This window comes from Halichoerus grypus, chromosome 5 (assembly GCF_964656455.1).
Source record: "Halichoerus grypus chromosome 5, mHalGry1.hap1.1, whole genome shotgun sequence".
NCBI lineage: Eukaryota > Metazoa > Chordata > Mammalia > Carnivora > Phocidae > Halichoerus > Halichoerus grypus.
In genome coordinates, this window is record NC_135716.1 from 157,439,683 (window position 1) to 157,464,851 (window position 25,169).

Consider the following 25,169-nt stretch of genomic DNA (forward strand, 5'->3'; position numbering starts at 1 on the left):
AGATACTATTATTATCCCATTTTACAGAGGAGGAAACTGAGGCTCAGAGAGGTAAAGTAACTTACCCACGGTCCATAGCAAAGTTTGATTCAAACTCAAGTTGTCTGCATCTTCAATGCTACACTCTACTGACTCTCTCGTATATAATTTTAAGATAAAACACACATAAAATTTGAGCTTTCGTTATTAGTTTGAACTAATAATGAAACCCTGAAGCTTGGAGGTAGTGAACTTGTCACCTGCTCACTGGCTGGGTGACTTAGCCAAGCACGGACCCTCGGCAGCTGCCGGGGGGCCCATCACTCATATGTGTCCTCAAGAGAAGCTGCTGCGAGGAGCATCATTAGCCAACAGCCCCAGCTGCTGTAACTTGGAGCCGCTGTGACTTTCGGGGAGCAGATGGTAGGGTCTCCCGGACGGCTCCCAGTTGGTGACCAGGCACCATGGAGAGACCAGAGCTGGGCTATTTCTGCTCACCATGGGACTCCCCTAATGGATAATCTCTACTCTGGGTCTTACCAAGACCTTGTCAGAGCTGCATTGCAGTCTGAGGCACTTCTTCCACAATCTTCCCTCCCTCTCCCTCTCCTTCACGGGTGTCAGACCTCCACCGTGGCTCAAAAGCCTCTTTCTTCTTACTCCTGCTTCCTCCCTTTATCCTTACAAGCAGTGTCCCCAATAAATCTGCACCTCTAATTCACCTTAGCATCTGTTTCCTGGAAGACCTGAGCTGACACACCTTCTGTGGGCTACAGGGCCCATGCCCATTGCGCCTAGATGGTCTTAAAATTCTCCAACATTACTAGAGGGAGGTTTCCTTGTCAATACCAGGGAGTGTGGTGGAACACAATTCCAGTCACATCCAGAGGTGAGGGACAGCTGCTTCCCAAGTCCCAAGTCTCCTGCTCAACCCAGTGGGGCCCTGCCTTCACCCCAGTATCACTTCCCAGCTCCAACCTCCAAGAGCGAGTTAGGGGTAGGAAAAAGGGACTTGGGGCCTTAGACTGGGGTAGGAGCCCTGAGTTCTAATTCAGTCTTTACTGCTAATTTCTCTTCTCTGGGCTTCAGTTTTCCCCATCTGTAGAGTGGGACTTTGGCTTGGCTGCTGTGGGTGGGAGAAGGCAAACAGTGGCTTTTTCCTGGGTTTAAGAAATGCCTTGGCAGCTGGTAAGGACAAAGCTACTTCCTTTTCCTGTTAAGACCAGACCAGTGGGGATGGGGGCAGGGGGACCCCTACCTGGTAGCATCAGGATGAGCCTAGAGCCATGTCCTGATTATATTATGACACCCACAAGTTGTGGGTGCTGTGCCTGGGCTCCTGAGAGTGGCCATCAGCCCCAGGAAGGACAGCTCCCTGAGAGCCATAGTCAGGGGAGGTAAATAGACAGTACAATATGGGAAGATGAGGCTGCCATAGAGGACCCATAGGAGTACAAAGAGGCAGTACCAGTGCCCAAGGGAGGCTGGACAGGCTTCTTGGAGAGGGACTCCTCTGCTGGGTTCTGAAGGCTGAGTAGGAGTTTCCAGATAGAGAAAGGGAAAGGCTTTCAAGATGGACAGAATACAGACTCAGAAGTATGAACCTACGTTATGTGTTCTAAAACATATGAGAAATGGCAGGACTGGGGTAGAGGTCAGGGAAGCGGTGAGAGAGTGAGCTGTGCCTACATCATGAAGGATCTCCAGCAAGGGTCAAGATTTTATAGCCTCCATATTACACTTAGGAGATAGCTGCTAGTCTTATTTCCGTTTTACAGATGAGGAAACTGAGGGCCCAGAGATGGCAAGGGGCTCTGACAGGAATGCACTGGGTAGTGTCCAGACCCAGTCAGGCTTGGGAGCAAGAGGCCAAGTCATCCTCTCCTTATTGGGTGGGCTCTCCCCCATCCCCACTCCCCACAGCCATCTAACTTCAGGGAGCATAGTGTCCTCAGTCCCTCCCCTCCCTCCACCCCCAGTGTCCTTGTCCTGCTGACATCATGCACACATGGAAGAGAAATTCGCAGAGATTCCAGAGGCCAGAGTGTGGGAACCCGGACAGATGCTGCTGGCGCTGCCCCAGGGCTGAGACTCCTCTGGAGCCTCAGGCGCTGCCCCGGGGGGCTCTGGAATGTGTCTGAGGCCTCTGGCTTCCTCCATTGCAGGCCACCCCCCCAGGGTCTGGGAGAGAAAGGGAGGCTCTGATCACCCAGGCTGCCATTTTGGTCCTCGGCAGCTTCCTGGGGAGATTTGTGCTGCCCGCACACAGGGGCAGGGAGTATATGGGCACCAAGACAGCTGGACCAGCCCGGCCAGTCTGCCGTCAGGGACCCCAAGCTGGGACTACTGGACCCCCATCGATGGAGCATGAACTCTGCAGCCCAGGGACAGAGAAAGGGACCAAATCAATACTGTCCACCACCACTAGGGAAGGAGGTCAGGACTGTGTGTGTGTGTGTGTGTGTGTGTAGTAGATGGACGAACAGACACAGACAGATGCTCCCAGCCCCCACCCCCGCCTGGCACTGCCTGTTCGGCACATGTGGCTCCCAGCAGCTGCACATTCCGTCAGGGACCAGCTGTGGCAGCAGCTGTGAGGGGGGGAGTGAGCGCAGATAGGTCCCAGGGGAACAGGGGAGGAGGGCAAGGGGAGGACAGGAAGGGCCTGGGACAAGCAGGGGTCAGGGAGGGGGTGAGGCAAGGAGGCTCAGATTGTTCTCAGGATGGAACAGCAAGCAGGAAAGTGGTGATGGGGACGCTTGACATCTGGGCTGGGAGCCCTGTGGATGTGGGCCTTGGCACAGAGAGCCTGGGGGAGGTCCCGGGCAGGCCCAGCACACCCCAGTGGGTCTTGGAACATCAGTGGACCAACAGGAATATAAGGAGAAGGACTCTGGGCAGTTGGATATATGGGTCCAAAGCTCAGGGGAAAAAAAAAAAAAGGCCTACATTAGAGATGTAAATTTGGGAACCATTGGCTTATAGGAGGTAAAACCACGAAGTAGATGAATCTCCCAGGGAGAAAATGCACGGAGAGAGAGGCTTAGCCCAAATGCTAATATTTCCAAGCTTTCACCCCGAATACCAGGCACTGCTCTATGCACCTTACCTCATTTAACCCTCACAACGAGCCTATGGAGTGAATAGCTTTGTTATCATCGTATTTTACAGATAAGAAAACCAAGGTACAGAAAGGCCAGACACAAAGGGAGGGGCAAGGCCCTGCAGAGGGAAGATTGAGAGGCACCCAGGTGCTCCAGCCCTCCCCACAGGCCCTGGCTCAAGGGAGTGCTCACTGGGACTCTGCTGTTTGTCAAGGGGCCAGTACCACCTCCTCCACAGAGAAGGTAGAGGACTTCAGGAGCCCCCCAGCTCTCCTCTCCATCACTAGGCACTCAGCCAATATTTACCAAACCCCTACTAAGTGCCAGACACTGCTAGGCGCTTTGTAGGTGCTAGGGGAGAGGACGATGAGCAAACCTGACCTGGGTCCTGCCTTCATGTCCCAGAGATTGACAGAAGTTACCGCACAACTAGTAACTCCCAACCACTGCCGTGAGCGTCTCTGTGCCAAACATCCTCTCCTTTGGGACCCCTCAGATACCGTCACCACCCAGTAGTCAGAGGCTCAGTGCCTGGCCCCGCAGAGGTTTCGTGCAACCCAACTATTTGGAGCCTGGGCCATGTCCATTCAGGAATCTGAATACCAGCCCCTAAGAGGAGATGGGGGTGACCTAGGGTGGGGACCAGACATTGAGCTGGAGCTGAAACTTGCCTCTGAAAATCTCCCTGCTTGCTCAGCTCTGGGGCAGGCGGACAGGGAAAGTGGGGAGAGTAGAGGTCCCCTCTCCGCCTCCCTCCCTTTGAGGCTACTCCTGGGCTCCCCAGGGCTCACCCTTCTGCCTACTCCTAACCCCCGCCCCCATCAACAAGCAAATTCCTCCTGAGGCCCTGAGGGGCTCTTTCATTGACCTGCCTCCTCTTTAAAACTGCTTCTGCATCCCTCAGACGCTTCCCTGCCTTGGCCCCTGCCTTGTCTCCTCCACTCACGCCAAGGCCTCTGTGACCTTGTGATTGCACATCTTCCTCTCTGAGTCCCGGGACTGGTGACCAAGTGCTTGTTCTTGGCCCTCTCTGGCTGCGGTCCCTGGCACTCCGTTCTTGCCTGATTTTCCTCCTTCTTCCCAGAGTTTCTCTGGCTGTTGTCCCCCAGGGTTCTATCCTGGGTCTCTTTCCTCTTGCTTTGCACTAGCTCCTGTGCCCCAATGGCCTCAGCTACCAGTCCCCAGTCTCTCCTCCAGTCCAGACCTCTCTCTGGGTTCTACTCCTGGGTATTCACGGGTCTCACAAACAGCGTGGCCACACTGAACTTCTCCCCTTCTCCCGTGTTCCCATTGGTGCCCGTCACCTTCACCCACTCAAGACACCCAGATAGGAATCCAGCATCACTTGGGTTTGTTCCCTCTTTTTCCCCTCAAACCCAGTCCTCATTGCCTGGTCTATCCCACGCTAATGCAGGATGCAGTGGTTACCAGCGTGGATTCTGGTGCCAGCCTGCCTGGGTAGAATCCCAGCTCGGCCACCTACTAGCTGTGTGACCTTGGGGAAGTTACTTAACCTCCCTGTGTCTCAGTAAAATGGGACTATAATAGATAGTCATAATAACCTCTATTATAGGATTGTGGTGAGGTTTAAATGAGTTAATAGATGTCAAAATACTTTAATATGGTGAGTTCAATACAATTTTGTTATCACCATCATCATCATTATTATTTCATTTACTTATTTTATAAATATTTTAGAATGCCCACTATGTGCCAGGCACTTTCCTAGGTATGAAGGGACATGGTCGCGAACCACAAAAATGATTCCTATCCCCAGGAACTTCACAGTCAAGGTGGAAGCCTTTTCACAGTAAAAGTCCTTCCTACTGGATCCAGACCGCACTCTTTCCCATCTTTAAACAAAACAAAAGCAAAAGCAAACAAACGTTGGATTCCACATCTCCCTCCAGCTATTGTCCTAGCTTACTCTTCTGCCAGCCAGTATTTATTTGTTGTACACCTACTACGTGCCAGGTGCTGTGCTGGGCACTGGAGAGTCAGCAGTAAACAAAAGGGACAGATCTCTACCCTCGATGAGTTTATCTGCTGGTCAGGGACACGAACAGTAACCAAATATAGCAACATACATAATATAATGTCAGCAATATTAATAGATGCAGTAAAGTAAGATGAAGTGAGGGAGGGGACACAGAGTGACCGGGGATTTGGTGGCTATTTTAGATGGGAGGTTGGGAGGGTCCTCTCTGAGGACGGCATATCTGAGCAAAGCCTGGGATGGAGTGAGGTGATCTAAGAGGATCTGGAGGACGAGGGGTCCAGATAGAGGGAACAGCAAATGTTGTAGCAACAAACATGAATATTGGTGGAAGGGCAAGAAGGCTCTCGTGGCTGAGTGAGCAAGGCAGGGGCAGGGGCCAGCGCCTGGGATGACCCTACACATCTGGATGCCTTGGGCTGTCCCCGCATAGTTATTACTATCGCCTCCTTTCCCTCTCAAGGGTGCCCCAGCTTTACATGATAAGTTATATAGTTACCCTATGGGGAGACCGCGGTCGGCAGTTGGCATTTTATTCCGAATGTGATGGCAGACCTATGGATGGTTTTGAGCAGGAAGCGACATGATTTGACCGACATTTTAAAGGATCTTGACCAAGGACTGGAAACACTCTTCGGGCTGCTGTAACACCCCCCTTGGCTCTCCTCCACCTCTCTGGCTGCCCCTTCTCAGTCTCCTCTGGCAGCTCTTTCTCAGCCAGTGGTGGTTCTCTCCTACAATCTAGGGACATTTTTAAGTGGGGCAGGTACTACTGGCATTTAGTGAGTAGAGGCCAGCGATGCTGCTAACCATCCTACAATGCATAGGACAGCCCCACACAATAAAGAATTTTCCAGCCCCAGGGCGCCTGGGGGCTCAGTTCGTTAACTGAGCAGTTAAACATCTGCTTTCTGCTCAGGTAATGATCCCAGAGTCCTGGGATCCAGAGTCCCATATTGGGCTCCCTGCTCAGCGGAGAGTCTGCTTCTCCCTCTGCCCTTCCCACCCCCATCCCACGCCCCACTCGTGCGTGCTCTCTCTCTCTTTTGCGCACACGCACACGCAAAGTGAAGTTAAATTTAATAATATATTTTATTTAATCCAATATGTACAAAATATTATCATCTTTACATGTTAATCAATATTAAAGATATCAATGAGATTTCTTTCCTTTTTTCCTTTATACCTTCCTTTCTTTTCTCTCTCTTTCTTTCAATGCTGGTACGTACTTCACACTTACTACACACAGCAATTTAGACCAGCCACGTTTCTTTCTTTTTTTTTTTAAGATTTTTTTTTTAATTTATTCATTTGAGACAGAGAGATACAGAGAGAGAGAGAGAGAGCATGAGCAAGGGAGAGCAGAGGAAGAGGGAGAAGCAGGCTTCCAGCCAAGCCAAGAGCCAGACGTGGGGCTCGATCCCAGGACCCTGGGATCATGACCTGAACCGAAGACAGACGCTTAACCATCTGAGCCACCCAGGCGCCCCTAGACCAGCCACGTTTCAAGTGCATAGTAGCCGCATGGATCTCGTGGCTATGGTATTGATGGTATAGCTCTGGACTCAGTACTAGATAAGAGAGCCTAATGTTTAAGAGCTATACGAGGTAATAAAGCCTAATAGTTTGGTTCTGGAACCCAATTGTCTTGTTGAATTCCAGCCCTTCCATTTAATCCCTGTCCATTTTTTTAAAAAAGATTTATTTATTTATTTATTTATTTATTTATTTATTTATTTGAGAGATAGAGAACACAAGCAGGGGGAGGTGCAGAGGGAGAAAGAATCTCAAACAGACTCCCCGCCGAGCGTAGAGCCTGATGCAGAGGCTCTATCCCAAGACCCTGAGATCATAACGGGCCGAAATCAAGAGTCGGATGCTCAACCAACTGAGCCACCCAGGCGCCCCTATTCCCTGTCCATTGTAGGTATAGAGTTACTCCACCTTTCAGGGTCTTTGTTTCCTATTTGTAAAGTGGGGATGACACAATATTACTACTTTATAGAGCTGTCCAGAATTAAATGGGTTAATATTTACAAAACAGTTTCAGGTGTAATAAGTAACTGTTTAGCTAGACCCCTCCTCTGTCTCCATCCACACTTTCTCTCTGGGTAATCTGTCTACCCCTGTAGTTTTAAGTGCCACCTATTACCTAGTGACTTCCAGATTTAAATATCCAGCTCAGACCTCTTTTTTGAGCTCTGAACCCCCTGTTTAACTGTGCATCCCATTTTGATGACCTGGGGCATCTCACACGAACATGCCCACAACAGAGCCCTTCACCTTCGCCTACAAATCTGAGACACTGCCAGGCCTTGCAATTGGAGTCATTACACAGGGCAGGTACCTGGTGGCATCTTTGATCTCTGCCTTTCCAGGGAATGCATAGTGCGTGGATTGTGCAACTTCTATGTTGGTTGTGATTTCCACTCCACTGGTATGTGCCCAGTGGAGCACTGAGGTGTGTGAGCACTGTGGGCATCTGGGATAGAAGGTGTGTGAGCGCTGAGGGCATCTGGGATAAGAGTCCACAGGTGTGGCTGGGGTGACCACCAGGGCCTCCTGAGAAAGCAGAGGCTGCAAGCAGGTGCTGACTCCTCCTGCTACCCATGTCTCAGAGTGTGTATGTATGTGTTTGTGTACTTGGCCACGTGGTTGTGTCTGCAGACATGTGTGGAAGGGGGCACAGGAATGTTATTCCACACTACTGTAATCAAGTGTTCCCAAGCAGGTCCAGAAAGTGCAGTTATTCTCAGATGAGCAGCCCTATTCTCCCAAGCAAAGGGGTGGCTTTGTCTGTGTCCTGGTGGGCAGGTGAAAGGGAGAGACTTCTCTGGTGTCTCACCCACCACATCAAGACCTTCCTGTCTCCTCCTCCCTGCCCTTGAAGTCCACCTTGCAGGCTGTTCCCATTCTGCTTCCTTCTGAGCCTTGGGGGCTTCCCTGAGGTACTGGGCTATGAGGATGGCTGGTGAATCCCTGAGAATCTTCCTTGAGTCTCCCTTCTCAGCTGCAGTCCCCACTGAGTGAACAGTTTGGTCTGGTTGTGTGTGGGGACCCAGGAAGGGAGGCTGAAGAGTACTTCCCCACCCCCTTTTTTGAGGCCCTGCCACAGCTTTGGGAATGGAGCCCTCTCCTGGCGCTCTTGGCCTCCCAGGCCAGCTCTGCCTCTGGTAACTGGGAATGGATTCCCAGGGACACCCACCGGCCCCCACCACCCAGTCCAGTTCTCTTGGCCAGAGCCGCGGTACCGCCGCATCTTCAGCTGTCCCTTGGGGGGGGATGACAGCCGCTTATCTCATGTTGGAGCCTCCCCACTCCCCCCGACCGCCCGCCCAACGCACACTCATTCCACATGCCTTGGACCCTATGGGAAAAGCTGCTGGAGGATTCTCGTCAAGGATCAGGCCACAGCCACTCCCACCAACCTCACCAAACCCGATGTGTCTGCCTCCTCCAGAACCCCAGGAGGCAGGAGCCGGCGGGTTCGACCCTTGCAGAAACTGGGGCATCGCGGAACGGCGCCCCCAGAGACCCGCAGCTCCCGGGGCGAACCAGGGACAGACGAGGACCCCTGGCTTCCCCGGAGGTGGGCCTCCAAGGGCACCTGCCCAAGGCCACCCAGCGCGCAGCGGCCAGGGCGGCGGAGCGGAGCCGGACCTCCCAACCGTCGGAGGGGGTGGTGACCGCCCGGGGCCTTCCCACGGCTCGGCCTGCGCGTCACCGCGGGGGCGAGGGGGCGCCGGGGCGCCGGGGGCTGCGGCGCAGGAGAGGGCCCTGGGAAAGGGCGGCGGGGCCGGGGCGGGGCCTGGGCGGGGCGGGGGCGGGGGCGGGGCCCGACTTCCCGGCCGGGAGCCCGCACGGTCGCGCGGAGACCCAGAGCCTGCGCTCGCCATGAAGCGGCCCAGGGAGCCGAGCGGCTCTGACAGCGAGTCCGACGGACCCATCGACGTGGGCCGCGAGGGCGAGCTGAGGTGAGGGCCGGGATGGGGATACTGGGAGTGTCTGGACGGGTTCAGCGGGCCTTAGGACTAGTCCTTCGTACGGCCTCAGGAGACGCAGGTGTGGGCGACGGCCCGCAGGTGTGTGTGGGGTGGGGGTGCAAGTGGGGGACACGTGTGCAGCGTGGGCCGTGACACGCACGAGTGTCTGGATCCTCTGCGCTCTGGGCCATTTCGGGCTCAGGGTGCCGGGATGGAAGTGGAGTTCAGCTCTGGGGTCTCATGTTCAGTTGGTGATCGTCTTTCTGTAGAAGTGCCAGGTTGAGGCGACTGGCGCGGAGTTTTCCCTGAAGATCTTAGGAAACCCTCATGGAGTATTGGTTCCACACTCCCTGTCCGGAATCCGCTGAGTGGGCAGAATAGCCATACTTTCTCTATTCTACCTTAGCTTGGGTGCACTTTCCATGTAGTACACAAAAGGCTTCCAGGGAGAAGAAAATCTCCCCTCCACTAAGCAAATTGGACTTTGGAATCAAGGTTTTGGTACCGAAGAAAATAATAGCTGACTTGTCAGTGCAGGGGCCTACACTCCAATTCCAACACTTTCTAATGCACACCCTGCTGCCAATGTCTTTCAGCTTTTGGTAAATATTCTGACTTGCTTCAAACCTGTGGAACAAACTCCACTGGTACCGTTCTGCTATTTCCCCCAGTTCTGTGAACAATCTAAGCTTCAGTTTCCTCATCGGTGAAATGGGTATAAGTAATAGAACCGATCCCAGTTTTACTGGGAAAATCAAATAAGATGATGCATGTCATGAGCTTAGCACAGGGCTTAGCACATAGCAAATGTTTAATTCGTGTCAGGCACCCAACATGTGATGCCCAGAGCCCTGAAAGAGCAGCAGGGACTGAGTGGGAGTCTGCAGGCCTGAGTCCCAGCCCCAAGTCTGCCACCAACTCACCATGTGACCTTGGGCCATTGCTTTCTCTTTCTGAGCCTGTTTCCCCATCAGTAAAATAAAAGGAGGACATGGAGTGGGAAAGAGAGGGGGCTATCTGATCTCTCCTGGCTCATCCAAACCTGACTCTCTAGAACAGATTTGAAAGGGGGATTCAGTTCGTCCTTAGGGATGTTTTTGAGGGATTTCATCATTTCAGTGACTCCAGTTTTCTGAGACCAGGAGATCCTACCTTAATCACAAAGCCTAGTAAAAATGCCACCAGTTTCCAAGTATTTATAGCTTATAACAGGAGCTAAGGTAATAGATATCCCCCTTGCATCCTGTACACTAATTAGGTTTTGGGGTATATAATACAATTTCCTATGCAACTTATTAGCATTCTTAAATTGTTTAGCAGAAACTGCTATTTAGAGAAGCATTTCTCTGAGTCTGGGCCTGCTAGGAGCTGGGGAAGGGCCCAGCACCATGTGCTGGTGGTGGAGAGGGCTCTCAAATTCAATGTCATTGGGTCTTCATGAATCAGAGGCATGAAATTGATGCCAGAGAGCTGCCTCTGTCTTCCAAGAATTTGCAGTTTGGCCAGTGACCTGCCAGGTCACACAAAGACCATGGACAGGATGGAAGATGGAAGGAGAGACAGACTGTGGGCTGTGAGGGCACCCAAGCAGGGAGAGGTCACTTACAAGCAGAGGCATCGTGGAGGGTTTCTTGAAGGTGGTGGCATTTGGGCAATGGCATAAAGGATCAGTGGGCAGATTTTTCCTACACGGCATTTTGTCCTTTTAGCCAGAGCCCATTTTTAGAGACTGTCTAGATTCTTAGAGGAGCAGACCCTCTCAGAGCAGAGAAAGCAGTTGGACATCTGGCAGAGGCTGACTTATAGACCCCTCTTTGTAGCACTCACCAAAGGGCCCTCCCCCCAGCAGACATCAATGCTTCAATTCAGGGTGTGCTGAACGATGCCTGCTGTGGCCCAGACCCTGGGCTGGGCGTGGGGGGCCCAGATGTATCCTGCTAAGCCTCTGCCCTCAGGGAACTCTCAGAGAAGAAGAGCTTCGTGTACAGAGAAAGCCAGATAAACAGTGGCAAGGGCCATGGGACTGGGGCAGCCAGCCTCCCTGGGGTCAGAGGCAGGGAGTAAATCCCCCACACTCAGAGATGTGAGAATAAGGAGCAGGGTATATTCCATTGTCACTGTGGGCATCTGCCTGATGGCGGCATCTTGCCCCATATGAGATAATCACACACAGATCTCCTATCTGAACCCAGCACCCCCCCCCCCCCGCCCTCTGCCGACACAAGCTGGGTCCCAACGGAGAGTATAACCTCTCTCTCCCCTCCCCCTCTGTGAACATTCAGTGAACACCTGTCATATGTCAGGCACTGGGTCGGGGCCTGTGGGTCTTTCCTACATGATTTAAGGCACATGGTGGCCTTTGAAGTCAGATAGACCTGAGTTTGATTCTCACCACCATTAACGTGGGCATTTCTGAACTTCAGTTTTCTCCTTTACAACACAGGGATGCTAATACCTACCTCACAGGGTGAGCTTTTGATGAGGTAATGTACCTAAAGTGCACAGCTCCCTGATTTAGCCCAAGGTAACTTCCAACAAATGCTGCTCTGGAAGGGGTCTTCATTCAGTTGGAGGGTGCCATGTTCACGAGGCAGCTGGGTCTAATGAAAAGATTAGAAGCCTGAAGACTTGATTTGCTGGGCATGATTCTTAACTCTTTGTGTCTCTGTCACTCCATCTATCAAATGATTATTTTTCCTAATGTGAAATAGCCCCAAAAAGACTTAATTCACAGGGCTATTGTGCAATAAATGAGACAAGTAAATGTGGAAGTACTGTCTAGAACAAGGAGTACTGGCTATGTGACACACATGGTGGGGGAGGGGTGACGATACGGGGTGCACTGGGAAGAGCACTGGATTAAAAGCCAGGAGACTTGGCTCCAGTTCTGGAATTTCCTCCAATTTGCTGTGTGGCCTGGAACAGACCCTTCCCCTCTCAGATTTGCCTTATTTTAAAAGTGGGCTCAACACTCCTGAAAACCCTTCATTGGGGATATCATGATTCTGCCTTTGGTTAATGCAAAAGGCGTTCCCTGGGGGGCAGGGGGGGGGGAGCGGAGTGCCCCAGGGGGCCTGAGGGTGAGTGCTGAGGGCATCAGGACTGGCAGCCAGACCACCTGGAAAGCTGCTCTCCCCCACACCCCAAGAGACCTCCCCAGAAATCTGGCTAGGGACCACTCGACGCACATGGAACAGATCTTGGTGGTCAGCATATCTTCTCTGGGTCCGTGAAAATCTGCCTTATTTTCAGACTGTCAGACAAGAAGCTCTCACACCTCCCCCCAGTGTCAGGGCCAGATCACAGCCTGGAAGTGAGCTCTGGTTGAGCTCTTGGGAGCTTTAAGGATAAGGGGACTGGAGGGCTATTCAGACAGACAGGAAATAGGAATTAAGAGGGAAAACAATGCTGAATTTGGAGCCAGAAGACATGGATTCCCATGCTGGCTTTGCTCCTTAGCAGCTGCGTAGGCTGGGCAAGCTGCCTCCGGTCTCCAAGCCTCAGCATCCTCATCTGTAAAATGGGGCTTTTGTTAGGCTCAAAGGAGGGAAATATATGTAGCGATGCCAAGAAAACTGTGAAGTGAGGTTTGCCTGTGAGATATGGGAGTCGGGGAAGAGGGATAATACTGCAGAGAACAAGTGACCAGGCGAGTGGATAAAGGGATGGCAGAGCCGCTGTGCCCTGCAAGGGGTGCGTCAACCTCCAGCAGATGGTCCCCGAGGAGGGATCAGGCTGAGGGGCAGTGACGTGTGCAGTGCTAACCCAATACCCCTAGAGACTCCTTATCCAGCCTAGGGGGGACAAAGGCCATGTTTTATTATCCCTTGGCTCTTGGGGCTTGTCCTGAGTGTAGCTTTGTAAACAAGCTGCCCTACAGATCTCAGGATTGGGCCATCCGAGCCCTGGACCTAGCTTGCTGGGCCATCCCTCCCAGGAGCTTCATAGGCCTCTGACCAGCCCTTCTCATCCAGATGTTTGGAAGGAGATATCCTTTTCCAGATGTAGCTGGACAAAGCCTGGGACATAGCAGTGGGATTTGATCACAGTTGATGTGGACTCTCCTGCAACCTTCTCTCTTTGAGCAGTTGATGAAAATGATCTAACCTCTCATGCCAAGAGGGTAGTCACATGGGCTGGGACCCTCCTGGTGAGCCACATAGACCCCCTTTCCACAAAGGCCTGGGAGGTAGCTTTTATGGTATCACTTCTCTGCTCCCCAGTGATGCCAAAGATGGGGGCAGGAGGAGGGAGCTCAACATGGGCTCTGCTATGCTCCAAGCACTTGCTGGGTACTGGGGCTACCATGGTGAATGAGACAGGCATGGTTCATGACCTCAGGGAGCCTACGCACTTGGTGCAGAGACAGACATTAATCAAATAATCATATACATAAAAAACAACAAATGGGCATACATGCTATGAATGCAGGATGCTAGGAGAGGGTAGAGCAGGGGCCATCTAGTGGGAAGGGGGTGTCAAAAAAGGCTCCCCCAGGAAGGTGGCATTTGAATTGAGATCTGAACAGTGGTAGAAAGTACTAGGCAAAAGAGGCTGGGGCTTGGGGGTGGGGAGACAGGGTGCAGCAGAGAACTCTAGGCCAGGGGGGCAGTATATGCTACCACAGGAAGGAGTGGAGCATCACAGGCTGAGGCATACAGAGCAAAGGAGAGTTGAGTCTAGGAGGTGACAAGAGCCAGCTGGGCCACCTGAAAGATGATGGCCTCGATCCTAAAAGCATTGGGAAGGCCCTGAGGAGTTTTAAGAGAATGACAAAATCAGACGTGTATTTAAATGATCACTGGGCCTGTTTGTAGGGGGTCAAAGGGGTGCAAAGGGTCCCAGCAATAGAATCCTGCAGCCGTCCACATGAGAGATGATAGAGGTTTGGTCCTCTGAGCAGCAGTGGAAATAAGCAGGACAGAGGGGAGACATATCTCAGACATGGAATGGGCACTTTTGGATGAGGTGGGTGAGGACAGAAGAGGAATCAAAAGTAGTGGTGGCCAGGGGGCCTCGCAGAACTGGGAGATGGGATGCCTTTGCTGAGATGGGGGTCCAGGGTGAAGACAGGGGTGGTGGTGGAGGTGGAGGTACGCTCACGGGTACGAGTTCAGATGTGTGGCATTTTGTATTTGGAAATGGCAGGGGAGTCCCCTTGTTTAAAGTTATTCGTGGATAGGGCATCTCCCCCTGGGAGCTGAGTGTCGGCTGGGGCCTGGCGGACCGCATCCAGTCCAGCCCTGGACCTGAATGGGGCCTCCGGGGTGTTGTCCAAATGAATGGCCCTCCGTGCAACCCCGCGAATCCCCTCTGTTCCGGGAGAGCCTCTGAAGCAGGAAACCGTTAGCGGGGCGAGCGGTTGGGCTGGAGAAGATTTCGGTCAGTCGGGGCAAGAGAGACCCCCCCATTCCGCCCCCCCACCCCCACCCCGGAGGCTGAGTCTCTTCCCGGCGATGGGGACTCCCGGAGTGCGAGCAAATATCCGTCTTGTGCCAGGCCTGCGGAGGGGCGGAGGGGCGGCCCGACGCGATGCGGGGCTGCAGCCTTCGGGGGAGGCCAGGGCAGCGTCCCGAGAGTCCGAGGGGGCCTGTGACCCAGATGCCGCCTCCCCCTCGCCCGGGCCGCGCTGCGTGGGAGGAGGCGGCAGCTGCCGGCGGGGCGGAGGGCGGGCGGCGGGCGCGCCCGGCCCGTGGGAAGCGGCGGCATCTGCTCTTTCCACGCTCTTCCCAGCGGCTCCCTCTGAAACCCAACCCGCCGGCCCGGCCCCGCCGCCGCCGCCGCCGCCGCCGCCGCCGCCGCCCGGGCCCTCGCCCGCCCCGCCCGGGATCGGGTTGCAGGAGCGCGGCGGCCCGCTGCGGTTCCCCGACGCCCGCGGCCAGGGGCGAGGGGCAGGGGGCGAGGCCGAGCGGGTCGGGCCGGGAGCCCAGCCCCCACCCCCTGCCCCAGCAGCCGCGAGGCCCTGGGGCAGGAAACCGAGCGCAGGGGCGACTTGGCGGGGTGGTGGTGGGGGGGGGGGAGCGATGGGCTCCCACCCACGCCTGCCCTGCGCCGCCTCCCGGCCTGGGAGTCCTCTGCCGCCGGGGAGACCACGGCCCTCCTGGGAGGGGGCAGTGCCCGCCCACATCCCCACCTCCTCCAAGGTCAGCCGAGGCCAGGGAGATGGTCCCCCAGCTCTGAAAAAGCAGCCTTTCTCTTCTCCTGCAGCCAGATGGCCAGGCCGCTGTCCACCCCCAGCCCTTCGCAGATGCAAGCCAGGAAGAAACGCAGAGGGGTGAGTGTCTGTCTCGGCAGAGCTGCCCGTCGAATCTTTGCCCTGAGTCCCCAGGGGCCTGGCCCCGAGAACCCTGGTCAGAAACCTCACCCCCATCTAGACTGCCTGAGGGCCAGTCCTGGCTCTGCCAGTAGCTAGCGGAGAGACTTTGGGCAAGCCACTTAACCTCTCTGTGCCTCATTTCTTCGACTGTGTAACCGAACCAATGAGGGTGCGTACCTCACAGGGCGGTTTTGGAGGTTAAATGAATTACACTCAGGACAACACCTGACTCACAGTTAGCCCTTACTGTTTATTCCAGCCTTCCCCCTCTTCTCTCCAAGCCCAGAACTTTCATTTCCTCTCAGGGTGCTGAGGGGTGGGGGAGGGGAACAGAAGAAGGAGGCTCCCTGGCTGGCTCTCTGCTGCCTCATCCCAGCCCCCTGCCCTTTGTCCCCAGGATGTAGCTGTGCTTCTGCCCGGGGGGTCCAAAGACTGGGAATGTGGCAGAGACCAGCCCTGCCCCTCACTTAGGCAAACCATTCCTTCCAGCCCTCATCTTTATCTGTAAAACGGGGGTCATAATGTCTGCCCTGCTATCAGTATTCGGCTACCAGTAGGGTGAGGTGAGAATGAGGTCGTGTGAATGAGAGGCCTCCCCAGCTGGAAGCAATGCCTCTTCACCACCCAGCACCTGAAGGGGTAACTTTGGCCCACAGGAACCTCCAGGGCCTGCTGCAGGGCTGTGGCTGGTGTCCCTGTTCTGATGGGCCGGTCTCCTGTTGTACCTGCCCTTGTGCATTTTGAACATCAGCCCTGCAGACCAAGACAAGAGATTGGAGTTCCGCTCCCAGCTTTGCACTTCTTTACTGTGTGACCTTAAGCAAGTCATTGCCCCTCTCTGAGCCTCGATTTCCTCCTCCATTAAGTAAGAACAGATTTCTCTCCCTCACAAAAATATTGTGAAGGAAGATACGAATCCATGTCCCTCAAAGCACGTTGGAAGCTGGCGAAGTGCCCACGAGTAAATTCCTGTCACTGTGTTTTAGATCATAGAGAAGCGGCGCCGAGACCGCATCAACAGCAGCCTTTCTGAGTTGCGACGCCTGGTCCCCACCGCCTTTGAGAAACAGGTATGTGATATTCCTGATGGTACCAGAGGACACCCCACGCAGGTGGCAGATACGGCCCAGTCTTCGTGGTATGTCGTATTGACTGGTAGCAGCTGCTTGAAGTGCTGGCACCTCGTTTGCTGCTATCTGTCACCTGCTGATATCTGTCAGGGAGAAAGGGCATGGAAATTTATATTTACTCTGGTGTCTCCAGTGTTGTGGCTTTCTGTCCCTCATCCCCTTGACAGAAATCCTTAAAATGATCCTGAATGTTAGGGATGATTATGCCCGTTGCACAGGTAAGGAAACTGAGGCACAGAGAGGTGAAGTACTTTGCACTTGATCGATCACACAGCTAGGAAGTCGCAGAACAGAACCGGACCACAGAACTGTGTGAGTCTAGAGCCCCCTCGCCCTCTGCACTGCTGACAGTTCCAGAGCCGTTTGAAAGCAGAACGGGCTGCTGGGGTGTGAACACCCTGCCGCTGCCCATGGGGGTGGGGAGCAGGTGACAGTGGGAAGGGAGTCGGACGGTGAATCAATCAGACAGTCTCAAAGATTCTCCACCCTGTGCTCCAATGCACGGTCATGGGTCATGCGCCTTCCTTTATGCTGGTGAGAACAAGTCGGTCATTCCACAGACGTTCACTGACACTTCCACAGGCCCAGCTGTGACCTAGACCTGGTACCTGCCCTCAGGAGCTCACGGGGAGAGTCTGACCCTCAGGTTTCTCCTGGGAGACCAGGTGATGCTATAGGCGTAGCAAGCATTGCTCAAGAGAGAGAATAGAAAAAGAGCAAGTGCTGTGGGGCTAAGAGGATGAGCTAGATCTGGGGCGTGGTGAGCGTGAAGTTGGATTCCCAGGGAAGCTGGTCTAGGAGGCAGGTGGGTACGCGGGAGTGGCATTCTGGGGATGGCGCGCTAAGCCATGGAGGTCGATGAGACCTGCCGGGTACAATGTGCCAAGTGAGAAAAGGGAGCCAGTGCCCACTGGGGAATAGCCCCATTTTAAGGGAACAGGCAGAATAAGGTGGAAGGAGAAGCTAGAAAAAGTGGTGTCACGGCAGTCAAGGGAAGGAGGGGTTTCGGGAAGGCTGCTCAGCAATGCAGCGGGCGCACACGGACTAAAATGGGAACTGAAGAGAATCTGTTCATTTGGGAAACCTTGGCCGAAGCAGAAGCCCCCCCGCAGGCCATGGTGGAGTGGGAAGAAGATGGGGACAGGGAGCCGGTGAGGGCTGATGACACCATAGGGAGGGGAGCGAGAGGTCAGCTGGAGGCCTTCACTCTTCTGTCTTCTGTACACGCAGGGCTCCTCCAAGCTGGAGAAGGCCGAGGTCCTGCAGATGACAGTGGATCACTTGAAAATGCTCCACGCCACTGGTGGGACAGGTACCGATGCTCTTCTCTCCCGGGAGTCATTCATGAAACACATATCTGGGGGCTAGGCCCTGCGGATCCACTGGTGAGCAAAGTAGACATGGTCCCTGGCCTCAAGGAACTCACGGTCTATGGTGGGGCTGAAGCAGGTCCAGGTGCAGCTGTCCCAAACCCTTTCAGCATTACCCTCTCCACTGTCAGTGTCCCCAGTGGTCCCCACCTGGTCCTCTACTCCACTCCTTCCAGCCTTAGTTAGCCCTTGGAGGGGGTCTGCATAGATGCCCTGTCCCTACGGGTTCCCCACCTTAACCCCCACCCTCCTTAAGCCTTAGCCCGAATGAACTCATTCCCACTGGGATCCCATTGGAAACCCTGGGAGGGGCCTGCCTGAGATGTTTAGCCACAGATGTTCACTGGTGTGCCTTCTGGGCTGGTGCTGAGGTCATGCGCGTCCTTAGCTGCACTGGTGCTGAGGTCATGCTCACAGTGAAGACCCGTCGTGGGATTATAGTAGAACCCAAATGTAACTCGTGCCGTTATTTTGGGCTGGGCCATTGCAGTGAAGTCATGGAACTGTGGCCTTAAAAAGACTTCTGAACAAATGGAAATTCTGTTTGCATGAAGCCTCACTGTGTATTTTGGCGATTTCACAATTGAGAAATCTTGAAATCTCCACAAACCTGGGCCACAAAGACCTAAGTCCTAAAACCTTAACTTGACCACCTTTGGAGGGGGCAGTCACATTTCAAGTGACCCAGCCTGGTGCTTCTCAGGCTTCAGTGAGCCACAGTATCATCTGGGGGCAGACAGTCACAGGGCACACCCCAGAGATTCTGAGCCAGGAGGCCTGGCCTGAAGGTTAGGAATTTGCAAGTTTAGCAAGCACGCCCGATGACCCTGGTGCAGGTGGTCACTGGGAGAACTTCTGCCAAAGGAATGCATGGCCAACAGTGAAAACTGATTCTAATCAACCAGTGGGGGAGAGCTCTCCAGCTACATTTATGGGTATCCAATTCAAAGAAAAATAGTGACTAATGTTTTGGCCAGAATTCTATAGTTTCAAAATGCTTTCACCAATGTTATCTCATTTGATTCTCACAAGAATCTCGAGACTGGGGGTTGTTGGCATCACCCTTCTCCGGCCAAGGGCTAATGGGAGGACAGGACTGGCTTAGAGCATGGCTTTGGGTTAGAATCCTGAATTGAATTGATTCAAATCCCATGAACTGTGAATTTGGCTCTATTACTTGCTAGCTTTATGACCTTTGACAAGTGATTTAATTTCTCTATGCCTCAATGTTCTCATCTCTGGAATGATAATAATGATAGGATTTTTCTGAGAATTAAATCAGATAATGTAAATTTGAGTACTTAATAAGAACTCAGAAAATGTTAGCTGAAAAAGAACAGCAAACACAGAAACTAAGTATACAGCCGAGTAAGGTCTTGTCTCCAAGGAGGCCTGACTCCAAACACCATCCCCTGCAGAGTTGTCCCTCTATGGGAGCCTCGGCCATGAACCAGGGACCAGATATTTGCAGCCAGAGTCATGAGGTCAGTGCCCATTGAGGCTGGTCTGTCTGTGCATAGAAGATGATTGAGAGAGGGGCAGGTGGAAAGGCAGTGAGAACCGAATACCTCTGTGGCCAGGCCACCTGGTCAGACGTCACTGAAACCAGCCAAACTGAGGATCCCAGACTGATGTCGGCAGCTGAGGACCAGAGTGGGGTCCTGCTTTCCTGACTGCCCTTCAGGCTAGGGGACAAACTCACATGCCTTCAGGGGCCAAGCCAGTAATATGCAGTTGACCCTTGAACAACACAGGTTTGAATAGTATAGGTTCACTTACATGCAGAGTTTTTGCATTAAGTGGAAACATTTTTGGAGATTTGCAACCATTTGAAAAAAAATTGTAGACACACCACATAGCCTAGAAATATTGAAAAAATTAAGAAAAAGTTAGGTATGTCATGAATGCATAAAGTAGATGTAGATACAAGTCTGTTTTATCACTCACTACCATAAAATATACACACATCCATTACTGAAGTTAAAATTTAGCAAAACTTCCTCATACAAACCCTTTCAGACTGCACATGGTGCCATTTGCAGTGGGGAGAAATGTAAATGTAAAGATGTAGTAGAATCATAACTGCATGAAGTTAACTGTGGCATATACATACCGTACTCCAGTAATAATTTCCTAGCCCCCTCCTGTTGCCCTTGTGGTGAGCTCAAGGGTTGCGAGTATCTGCTTAAGACCCCATGTGGCACTAATCATCTCTGCCAGAGCAGTCCTTCTCTCCAGGAAATTGCTATCACAGTAAAAGTGATCTCTGGTGGTTCTCACTACTAGTAGTTTGGCGGAGAGTCAAAAGTTTACTCAGGTGTTCAACTGTGCTGGGGGAGGATCGGTGCCCCTAATCCCCATGCTGTTCAAGGGTCAAGTGTAAATGATGGCTAACTTTGAATTCATGGACTATTTCTGTGCACCATTGCATTTAGTTTCACCCTCACAGCCCTGTGCAGTAAGTATTACTATGTGCCCATTTTACAGCCAAGGAAATTGAGGCTTAGAGAGATTAAGAGACCCGTCCGTGGTCAGGCCACTAGTTAAGTGGCAGAGCTGGGATTTGAACTCAGCTCTCCTGGCTTCCAGAGACCTCAGGCTTCAGTATGACACTCTGCTGCCTTCTCTGGGGGGGGGCCCCCCCGGCCCTGACGGCTGTGGTCGCCACCTCCCATGGGCACAGGTCTTTCACACCTGGCAAGTGTCCACTTAAATGACATTATCTTAGTCGCCAAGTTTCTTCTCTGCGTTCATCGTGAATTTCAATGAAAACGGCACTCTACATTTTATCATGCTTCGTAGTTCAGTGAACTCATTTGATCATCACAGTGCCCCCCCCTCTATCCCAGGTAGGGGTGATTATTCCCACTTTACAGATGTGGAGACTGGGACTCAGAGAGGTGAGGTGGCATGCCCAAGGTCACACAGGTCTGAGCCCAGATCAGCACTTGGCCCTCGCCTGGCACACACCCTCATCACGCCTCACTTTGCAGGATTCTTTGATGCCCGAGCCTTGGCAGTGGACTTCCGGAGCATCGGTTTTCGGGAGTGCCTCACCGAGGTCATCAGGTACCTGGGGGTCCTGGAAGGGCCGAGCAGCCGTGCAGACCCCGTCCGGATTCGTCTTCTCTCGCACCTCAACAGCTATGCAGCCGAGATGGAGCCTTCTCCCACGCCCGCTGGCCCCCTGGCCTTCCCTGCCTGGCCCTGGTCCTTCTTCCATAGCTGTCCAGGGCTGTCAGCCCCAAGCAACCAGCTCACCATCCTGGGAAGAGTGCCCGGTCCCATCCTCCCCAGCGCCTCCTCTCTCGCTTACCCCATCCCGGCCCTCCGAACCACTCCTGTGCGCAGAGCTGCTGGTACCGTCCTGCCAGCCCGCAGGAATTTGCTGCCCAGTCGAGGGGCATCTTCTACGCGGAGGGCCCGCCCCCTGGAGAGGCCAGCCGCCCCCCTGCCCGTGGCCCCCAGCATCAGGGCTGCCAGGAGCAGCCACATGGCACCCCTCCTACGATCTTCTTCCCCCATGCCCCCCAGCATCGTGGGGTCCCCTGCTTATGTGGCTGTTCCTGCCCCCAGGCCCTCTTCCCCAGGGGCAGCTGGGAGGCCGGCAGGAGCCGTGCTCTGCCACTCCTGGGTCTCCGAAATCACTGAAATCGGGGCTTTCTGAGCTGGCTTTTCCCCAGTAGCGAGGAGGGTTCTTTTTCCAGGAGCTCTAAAAACAGTGCTGTTTTCTGCCCTGCTTCCTGGCCTGGCTCATCTGTCTGCGAAGGCATCTTCCTCACCCATCAGAGGCCCCTTCCTCCTTTGGCCCATCTCCCCTCCTCACTGCCCATCCCAGCTTGCAGACCCAGCTCTCCTGGAGCTGTTCTGATCTCAGAGGCCTGGTCTCATTTCTTACCTGGGACAAATAAGCCCTGGGAGGGCCCCTACAAGCTTTGCCCAGACCCTTTCCTGGGGGCAGCAGGCATGAATCTAAGGTCTGGGAACTAAGCTTGACCCTAAAAGGCACAATGGCCTCAGGCCGGCTGCTTGCCTAGAGAGTTCAGAACCCAGCCTGAGCAGTGATTGACTGGTGCAGCCTTCCCAGGCCCCCAGGGCCAGAACTTAGTGTCTGCCTCACTTCCGGAGACAGTAACAGAGCAGGGACCACAAAGCGGTCTCTGGGGAACCCCCGTCTGCCCCTGCCCACCCCGTTGCAGTGAACCACGGGACAGGCCCCCCTGCCACTGCAACCAAGGCCCAGCAGTTAGGGGCCCAGTAGGGCCTGCTCGGGTGGTCTTCCCCGCTGCAGACACCTACACTCCGGCTGACCCCCAGTTCCCTGCATGGGGATGGGAGGTTTCTGGGCAGCAATAAGGCTCCAAAACAGGGGGTCCTTACCACCAGGCCTGGGACAGCGCTCCCAGACAAGAGCTGGGATTGAGCAGAGAACCCAGCTCCCTGCCTCTCACACCATCACCATCCTCCAGATGCCTGGTCCCTGTTGGGTGCACAGCGTGGAGGGTCATGTTCCCATGTGATGGCGCCCCTGGAGGGGCCCTCTTGGGATTCAGCACCAGACGTTTGTGCTGCCTGGTTTGCATCCGGCTCGCAGAGCCCAGACTGTGGGACAGCCAAGGGCTGTCAGCTGGACAAAAATAACTGCAAGGAGGGGCGAGAGGAAGGACAGTCAGAGGCGGCTGGGCCCTTCACGGTCACACGGCGGGTCAAGGTCCTGAGATCCTGTTCACCCAGGATGCCGTGCAGCTGGCTCTGCTCAGAGGCCATTTCAGGACCCAGCTCCAGCCCTGGCCGCTCATCCTCTAACGGAGGGATCAAATGGCCTGTGGCCACCATTCCCAGCAGAACAGCAGAGGCCAGACAGGACTGGGGCAGCCCGGGGACTGACGTTCAGCTGGACCCATGTTGCCAGACCCGCCGTTAAAATGTAGAGCCACTTCTGTGCTTGTTGGCAGATATCTGCTTCCCTTGAGGGCCTCTAAATGCCCCGCTGCCCCATGTGGCTTTCCCCCAGGCCCCCACGCTGGTTGGTAAATACTTCTTTCGAATGTCACCCCTGGGAAGATTCTTTCACGCCCACCCTTTGATGGAACTACTGTCCCCAGAGACTAAATTGAGGAGATCCTTGGGCTCAGACATAGAGTTTGCTAAAACCCTGGGGGAAAGGGCCCTTTTGGAGAAATGGGGCAGAGGGCAGAGATCATTTAAACGACCCAGAAATCTCTTTTGAAAAGGCAAATTCCTCCAGGAGGCATGAAGAGCTAATGTATTCTTTCAGTCCTCAGTGTTTGTTCGATCAGATTTCTGTCCTCCTGGATGCATCTGAGATGTGCAGCTGTGGGGAGCGAGGGCAGCATTCCAGGGAGTGGGTCACCGGCCAGGGGTGCTCCTGACGGAGACAGACAGGGAGGGCAGGGCAAGTCAGCAGGCTCCCAGGAGTTGGGAGAGGTGGGCACAGGGAGGTGACAAAGGGAAGAGCCCAACTTCACCTTCGTCACAGAGGGCAGAAAGAACTGCTTCTGCTCCTAATCTTCCTCCCGCCCCTCCTCCTCCTCTCCCGGGCTATCCCAGCTGGCGGCTCCCTGCTTCCAGGGTACCAGGTCAGTGCTGCAGTCCCACAGTTCGGCAATTTCATAGCCTGAGAATATGGGAAACCCATTTCCACATTTCCAGGACCCAATTCCAGGAGAATCTGTTGACACCATCGAATGAGGTGGAAATGGCCCAGAACTTTCAGCATCTGAGTTGATCTTGAGTTCATTCTCCCCAAGAGATGGTGAATGAGAAAGGTGACTATGTATTTGTTTTCGTGGTTGAGGATTTGTATCTTTTGTTTCTATTCCCAAGCCTTTCTGGTGTCCCCGACTCCTACCCCCTTGCTGGGGCTGTAGCAGGCATCCAATAAAGTTGTTTTAGTTCTTCTAAAAACCTCTGAAAGATTCTACTTCTTGAGATTTCTGGAGTCCATCCACTTCTCTCCAAGCCCCCGGCTATCACCCTGGTCTGGCCATTTCACCTGTCCCCAGATCACTGCCCTCCACAAGGTCATCTTGCTTCCATCTTGCTTTGTCACTCAGTTCTCAAGGCAACCAGAGAGAGCTTTAAACATGCAAATCGTATCATACCAACTCTGGTGTAAAACCCTTACACTATTACCCTATTATTCCCAAGATAAAATGCAAGCTCTTCCTCTTCTTGTCCCAACCTCACTTCCAGCCAATTCCAATCTTGCTCACTGTGCTTCTGCCACTCTGGCTTTCCTTCATTTCCTCAACATTCCAGCCTGTTCCCACCTCCAGGACTTGGCATATGCTCTTCCCATGCCCAGAATGCCCTTCCCCTACCTTCTACATGACTGAGCTCTTTATACCCTTGGCTTAAACTCACCTCCTCGGAGAAGGCTTCCTTGACTTCTGTGCTTGAATAGTTAGTTCATCAATCTCCAAGCCCCATATTCTTTCCCTCCTTAAGGCACTTGCCATTGCACATCCATGTGTGTTTACTTCTTGGTTGATCATCTCCCCCACCAGCACGTAAGCTCTGTGGGCCCAGAGACTATGTGTGGCTTGCTCTCCACCCTGGATCCAGTGCCAAGCACCGTACCTGGCTCTAAGTTGGTGTTTAATAAATATTCGTCGAATAAATGAACTGGGGAGGTGAGGAATCTTCCAGACTCTGCTGGATGATACAGGCCCTTGAGCGGTGAACCTCCCCCCCCAACTGGCTGACTTTGCAGGGAGGCTGGAGAGCAAAGTGAGAGGCAGGGCCAAGGGACTGGAAGTTCTGGCAAATGGTGGGGAGGCTCTGGCCAGAGAAAAGTGCGAGTGTGCTCGCGCTGGAGCGCACACTGACAGCTGAGACCAGGGAGGCGTCCCTCCAGCAGGTATTGTTCTCCACTACTGCCCTGATGGATCTGGCTTGCAATCAATCCTACACACATTTGCAGAGGCCTGCTCCACACCAGGCCAGGCGTGGTGGAGCCAGGGGTGATGAGAAGGCTGAGGGGACCCAGGGGGGATGTCTGCCTCTGCCTGGGGTGGCCACGGGGGAGGGGGGACAGCTGGGAGGAAGACTTCCTGAAGGAGCACCAGAAGAGCCATTCTACCAGAACAGGGAACCCCGGTGCAAAGACCTGGAGACGTTGCAGGGCGCCCTGCGAGTTGGTTCTAAGTTGAGCACGGGCCTTCAGGAACAAAGGGAAGGCGGGCTAGCCTGGGCACTGAAGCCAGGCTTCCTGGGTTCAGCCTCCACCTCTGTCACTTATCAGGGTTGTGGTCTTGGGCAAGTTACT

At 53.8% G+C, this 25,169-nt stretch overlaps 1 protein-coding gene across 1 annotated transcript; it reads left to right on the forward strand.

Annotated features, from left to right (window-relative positions):
- The first annotated feature begins 8,919 nt into the window (after positions 1 to 8,919).
- HEYL (hes related family bHLH transcription factor with YRPW motif like) lies at positions 8,920 to 23,806 on the forward strand. Its single transcript, XM_036102788.2, has 5 exons — positions 8,920 to 9,053; positions 15,270 to 15,336; positions 16,365 to 16,448; positions 17,739 to 17,820; positions 20,872 to 23,806. Exons 1-5 carry the CDS (start codon positions 8,974 to 8,976, stop codon positions 21,543 to 21,545), a joined length of 987 nt encoding a protein of 328 aa, XP_035958681.1. The 5' UTR covers positions 8,920 to 8,973; the 3' UTR covers positions 21,546 to 23,806.
- The last annotated feature ends 1,363 nt before the right edge of the window (positions 23,807 to 25,169 follow it).

Excerpts from the sequence above, each read along its gene's own strand:
- HEYL (XM_036102788.2), top strand. The coding sequence starts at position 8,974 with ATGAAGCGGCCCAGGGAGCCGAGCGGCTCTGACAGCGAGTCCGACGGA. Across the intron at positions 15,337-16,364 it reads CCAGGAAGAAACGCAGAGGG|ATCATAGAGAAGCGGCGCCG; the intron begins GTGAGTGTCTGT and ends ACTGTGTTTTAG. Across the intron at positions 16,449-17,738 it reads CCACCGCCTTTGAGAAACAG|GGCTCCTCCAAGCTGGAGAA; the intron begins GTATGTGATATT and ends CTGTACACGCAG.